Here is a 6,269-nt window from a genome sequence, read left to right as displayed (position 1 = left end):
GTAGGCAGTTGGGGTGAGCTCAGGTCTGACAGCCATGATTTCCTCAGATTACTAAGGAAGACAAAATGATAGCCAACACTAACATTTCAGAAAGCTAGAGCTCCCTACGCTGCTGGAGCTAGGCATTCTAAGATAAAAATGTAGCTTGGGTTCCTTTTGTAATTGGTACTATAGCAGATATATTCTAAAACAAGAATAGTGTCAAACTGCTGGGCCATAACGAATGTAAGAGCTATAGAAATACGCTCTGTCTGCACCAAGGCATCAGTAGGTTGCGGACACTGTTAAGTGATTCTTTTGTCAAATTTTTATTACAGTCTCAACAGAGTTTTATTTGGTTGAAACTGCCTGCCTTTTTCTCGAAGTATACGACTGTTTGGCTATATAGATATTCTGCTGCATAAATTAGATATTAATTTTCAAGGCACCTGAGACCTGAGTAAATTAATTAGACTTATTTCTACTTTCTCTCAACAAAAGTACCAGACAATACCCCACAGAGACCAGGGAGGAATGAGAAAACAAACGGGAGGAAAACCACCGTCAGCCAGTAGCCCCAGCTGCCCCCATGTCTGAAACCTGCAGAATGAAGCGCGAAGGCCTTTACAGTCAAGTTCTCATACAGGATTTCTTCTACCATCTCTGGCAGAGGCACCTGAGGGGCCACACACTGCAGGAGGCGCTGCTCTAAACTGCTCTGCAGAGGGGCAAGTGGTGCCAAGCGGGGCAGATACCCGGGCCTGCCACGTGTTAAGGAGAACAGGCCGATTCTCACGGACTCGGACTGCTTTTTCCTTTTTGGTGGCACTTTATGTATCTAGACTTTTCACTGGGAAGTTCTCAAGCACGCAGAGCTAAAGAGGACATGACGAGCAGCAGTAAACCTGTGTCAGGCACTAGGCGTTCTTCTGCAACCCGTTCTCCTTTTCAGGGAATCCGTGCCCCATTAGCGTGTAAACTGTTTAAGAATGGGAAAAGAGGGTTCTAAATCCTCCAGGATGCGGAAACTAGTGCTACCATCACTAACGTGTTTCCAACTTTGATAGTGCATTTCAAGTTTTAATAGAAAAACCCCATAGCACCCGGGTACTGGGGTCAGGTATCTGCAACAGAGGAGACATGAGCCTAGAAATAAACTTCCCAAAGTAAAAGCAAATTAGCATGGGACCAAGAAAAAAAGCCAGCTGGTTGTTTTTGTTTGTTTTTAAAAATTCAACAGGTAAAATGATAAAAATTATTTTTAAAAAGTCTGATGAGTTTGGTTGTTTTTCCCCAACCCCCAAAATTAACTGCTTTCCTGAAGGGCCAGGATGATACTGTCTATAAACAAATGTGAGATTATACCTTCCAATTAATACTTTATTCGCAAGTCCAATTTTCTGATTTTACAAGAGGAAACGCAGGGCAGCAAAGGTTCTTGTGGACAGGTGTGGGCAGGGTCCCATCTACTACCGTCTACTTTCTCCTCTTGCCTTTCAGTCTTTCTCCTTCCCGTCTTCCTTGCTGGGGCCTCCAGCCTTCCCAAGGTTATCTCTGACCCTTGGAACTACAGAGGCTGTCTCTTTTTAGGCCTAAGAAAAACTATTAGTAACTAAGAAGAGATTTGAATGATCAAAGCCCCACAGACTTAAGTCCTGTCTCCAGGTTAATTATCTGCCTTCTCACCTTTAATTTTCTGCTTGTATTCTTCTGGTCGGTGGAGGTACATGGCTGCGGCGTCACCATTGAGAGGATCTATGGGGTTGGGGTAGGCCAACAACTGGGGCAGGAAGGACTCAAATATATTGGTAAGATCTGAAAAAACAAGCAGAAATACATCACGCACAGAACAAGCACGTTCACTTAAAATTCACTTAATTCACTTACATGTGACCTATATTACATATTCCTTTCAATACCAATTTAAACATTTTTCAAATTTAATTTGAAGAACCAGGTAAAGATATACCTGATATTCACTCTGAAAGGCAATTGTCCCAATTCTAATTCACTCTATTTTCTGAGAATTTAGAAATAACTACATGAATTAAAACTTGTACCAATACTCTACAGCACTCTACATTCTTATAAAATGAGTAATCTCTTAACATCACCCTTTTCGATAGCTTTGAAAAGCCCCGCTCTGAAAAGTACTCAAGCACCAGATTGTAAAAGAACTAAACACAATTTTACAGGCCTTGACATTTAATTCAATTCTCGTAACTTCTAATGGACGTAAATGTAACCAGTTTTTCCATTATTCTGGGTAATGAGGGCGGGAAACTATATGGACCACTTAAAGCCATAACTAATAAGACAGATAAGTACTAATTTACTGCATTTATTACCATTTGAATAAACATTCACTCCCTTCCAGCCAGATGACATCCATATACACAGTGAATTAAAGCCCTGCAGTCACGTAGTGTTTTATCGAGTCGGCCCTGAAAACCTGTGGACTAAACCACACGTCCCCACAACTTCAGAGCCGCTCTGTCCTGCACGCTCCTGGCTCCTTAGCCAGCCGGGAACCGTGGAGACTTCGTGCTCCCGTTTCTCTCCCCTACTCTAGGTACTCTATCCTGTTATAAGAAACATNAAACATTTGATTAGCAGGCATTTTAAACTGATTTCCTCTTAACATATACAGGAGATTTTATTCCTTCAAAACCTGTCTTACTACATCTATTTCTGAATTCTTTCCTCCTATTCAGTCACTCTCTGAAAAAAAGCTGTGTTTGTTTTCCCCATGTAGAGTCACTTTGGGTACAAGAACCTTCATTTGTTCCAATTATTACTCATTTGAAATTTAGAATGTAGGTTGGGTCTAAAATACCCACTTCCCACTCCCATAAGCAGATGATGACCAGGCTGCTGCCAAGAGCAGCAGCAGAAGGAAAACCAAAACCAAAACGTGAATGAGAGTACCCAGAAGTCACAGCCACCAGACGGGTCTTCTTCCCGAGTCTAACAGTCCACTGAACGGCTGTCCAAGGAGGAGGCCATCTCTTGATAGGTGAAGATTAAATCTGCAACCTGTCTAAGCACAATTCACACACACACACCAAAAACAAACAAAAAACCCCCACCAAACCCCCAAAACAAAAACAACCCACCATCACCTTCAAATTTAAAGCTCTTAGTCCAGGGTAGCAGTCTCTAAACGGCCAACAACAGGCTGAGGATGTGACTCTGCACATGTTGGATGAGAGGAAACATCTTCCCAGTCACTTTTCTCTTCCTGTCCTGTCCCCTCCAAAAAGGTCTGGGTTACAAGCTCTACCCCCATGAAAAAGAATCAGGTTCAGAAAACACTTCCCAAAGGTTCTCCAAAGCAAAACACTCATGGCTGCAGGGCCAGGCAGCGAGAAGGGCAGGAATCTACATATAAAAATGTACTTAAAATCCGAGTCAAAAAAATTGTTTTACGTTTCAATACTCCAATTAGCTCCCTGTTTTATACTCTTACTCCACAGAAACGGGGCCACCTAGGTGGGACTCGCAGGCAGGCAGGAGCAGCTCTGCTTCTTGCGTGGCGGGCTCTAAAGGCTCTCAGAGCAGGCCTTCTCCTCCCCCATTTTTTTTTTTTTCCTTTCCGTTTGGAAAAAGCACTATTCTATCTTCACATCCAAGAGCTGGTTGGTTTGGTTTGTTTCTTTGGAACCATCAATAAAAGAAGCAACTTTTTCCTGTTATTTTCACTCACATCTATCTATCAGAGCGGCTATTTCTTTTGACAGTTCAGCAGCACGGAGGCTGACTTGGCCAAATGGACTTAGGAACGCATGCATTCGGGCCGTATAACTGCTACCAACGTGGAATGTGGGGATTGCTATGCACCTCAGGTTGAGAAATGACCAAGAAATCAAGATCTAAAGGGTGATATATAATATATATATATCAATGCTATTATTCATAAAAACCTTGTTTAGTAATAAAAAAAATTGCTTTGTTTAAATATGAATATTATAGTCTGCTTCTCATGGTTAGGAAATAATAGTCTTTCTGAAAAGCAGGTGCTTTTTCTACTACAACTCCATATCCTGGGCCTCGTCTTCGGAAAAGTCAGACATAGAACTCTCCGACGAGCTGTCACCGGTGCCCTCTTCCTGTTCTTTCAGCGCCTCCTCCGTGGCATATTTCTGGATGTACTCTGCACAGGGGGTGGGGGTAAAGAAAACATAAGGGCAGTGAACAGGCAGGCTTGTGTGTCGGTGACCCCCAAAGATGGCAAGCCCCAGGGAAGTTCAAGCTTTCCTTACATGCTGCTTTAACAAAGAAGATGATGGTTACACAGTCACGAAAGCTCTGGGGAAAATCCCACAGGAAGACTTGGCAGTTTATGCTTTTTGCCCTCTTAGTAAGAGAGGCAATGCAGAGCACATGATTTGCAGGGGAATAAATACATTGCATCACTACCCTAGAACTCCCTGGGCCATCACCTCCACCAGGTGGATGTGTAAAAGGCAGCCGACCACTCTGGGCCTCGGCTGCAAGGCACGGGAAGGCCAGCAGACACCCAGGACGATGTTAAAGGGCCTCCAGTTCACAGCACGGGCGTCTTCTAGCTCCTTCCTGTTGGTTTACCAATATGGCGGCCCTCCTCCAAACTTGATGGATTGGGGAAGTGCGAACGCTACCTTTTCTTTTTACTTTCTAAGTTAATAAAACTATTCACCTCCCAGATAGCACTGGACTAGTTATGATTCCATAGTAATTTATAAGGAAATCCCCCATCATTTTTAGATTTGCAATTATATAATTATAGTCAGCCCAAATCTATTATTTTAGGAATAGATTTTAGTCTAAACAGATCCTGCCTGTCAGGTTTTCGAAGCAGCTGGCAAAAAGTCTCTCAATCTGCTCAGGAACGAGCTGCTATCTGGAGACACAGCTAGACTGAGTGACTTTACCCTTATTATTTACCTAAAGATTTATGCTGCTATAGCCTAGACTGAAAAAAAAAAAAAAAGAAAATTAAGAACTGCTGAATACACAACTACATTTCCTAAAATCTCTTAGGGCATACTGTTCTCAGGTAAACAGCCTGTGCACAATATGAAGAGACAATTCACTCAGAATCCTATTCATAATGCCGGTGGAGAGAAACATATCCTCACGTCCTTACGCTTTGTGTTTCTTCCCATGGAGGCATAAGGACTAAACGCAGGAGGAAGATAAGGTAAAGAGCCAAACAGCCCTGCCAAATTTGAATAACTTAGTACAGGGACCTAGCTAAGAATGTTTTTTACATTTTTAAAGGGTTGTTAAGAAAAAGAGTAGGTGACAGAAACCGTATGTGGCCAAAGCTGGCACTTTACAAGGAAAGTTTGCAGGCTTCCGACTTAGACTACTACAAGTTCATAACAAAATTTTACACTGAGGTAATGAGATGAAAAAAAGCCTCTGAGTAGGTAGGAACCGACCTTAGTTTACCTTTTAGAGTGAGAGAAATGTTTATTAAAGCCTTAGAAATTTTATTTTTATTCTCATGGGTTGGCTCCTTCGTAGGAATTAGTGGCTGCACTTTGACATTGTCCTCTGACACTGTGACTTGGCACTATCTGCCTTAAGTAAATGCAAGGGAACATTTAGATGTGTATTAAGTGTTGACCGGGACAACGCCTTGCAGGAGAGAAAGATGAAGTGCATGGTCATTAGTGAGCAGGACATGGCGCGAAGGCAGTGAGTTGCTAAGTGCCGTCAGGGGGAAGCGTACAGGAAGGGACTCCGGCCCGAGAGCCGGGAAGGGGTCACATCTACGCTGCCCCTGAAGGAGCTCTGTCAGGCGCCATCCCTGGGGAAACTGCCAAAAGCATGGGGTGGGGAGCGGCTGGGATGTTAAAACACACGTTAAGAAAGATCTACATTTGTTTCCTTTCTTTAAAAATATCTGAAGCAAATAAGGCAAAATGTACAGACTTAGTTATAGTTGGATGGTGGATACATGGTCAAGTTATTCTGTTTTTCTGTAGGGCTGCAACTTTCCCTAAGGAAGTGAATATAGTTGGTATCTGCAACTTATCCAATTTGCTTGTCACATACTGATGCATTCAGAGGAATAAAGGCAGAGATGGAGCATAGAGCCTGGCATGTCAGGCAAGATGCCACTCAGGAAAATGACATATATCTTCAGACAGCTCCAATGATGCCCACTATTCACAAGAGAAAACAGCATCAACTCAATATGAATGCTGACTAATGTTCATGGTAAAAAAAGGATGCATACGTTGAGGTGTGATGTTAGGCGTGGAAATCTCTGGTGGGCAGCTCGGGAGAGAGGTCACGCC

General features: G+C 42.9%; 1 protein-coding gene across 2 annotated transcripts in view; it reads right to left on the bottom strand.

Moving 5' to 3' along the window:
* Positions 1-1,185: 1,185 nt before the first annotated feature.
* The window catches only part of UBE2H (ubiquitin conjugating enzyme E2 H), a 98,878-nt gene continuing 93,794 nt past the window's right edge, over positions 1,186-6,269 (bottom strand). For both annotated transcript variants that reach the window (XM_019646116.1, XM_019646117.1), the window contains 2 exons: positions 1,666-1,794; positions 1,186-1,571 (listed from right to left, as the gene is read on the bottom strand). In XM_019646116.1, the coding sequence (XP_019501661.1) occupies positions 1,528-1,571; positions 1,666-1,794 (173 nt within the window). In that variant the 3' untranslated portion in view covers positions 1,186-1,527. The remainder of the gene's footprint in view (positions 1,572-1,665; positions 1,795-6,269) is intronic.

This window comes from Hipposideros armiger, unplaced genomic scaffold, assembly GCF_001890085.2.
Source record: "Hipposideros armiger isolate ML-2016 unplaced genomic scaffold, ASM189008v1 scaffold_97, whole genome shotgun sequence".
In the NCBI taxonomy this organism is placed as follows: Eukaryota; Metazoa; Chordata; class Mammalia; order Chiroptera; family Hipposideridae; genus Hipposideros; species Hipposideros armiger.
Note: the sequence above shows the minus strand (reverse complement) of the source record. Positions and strands in the feature narration are given on the sequence as shown.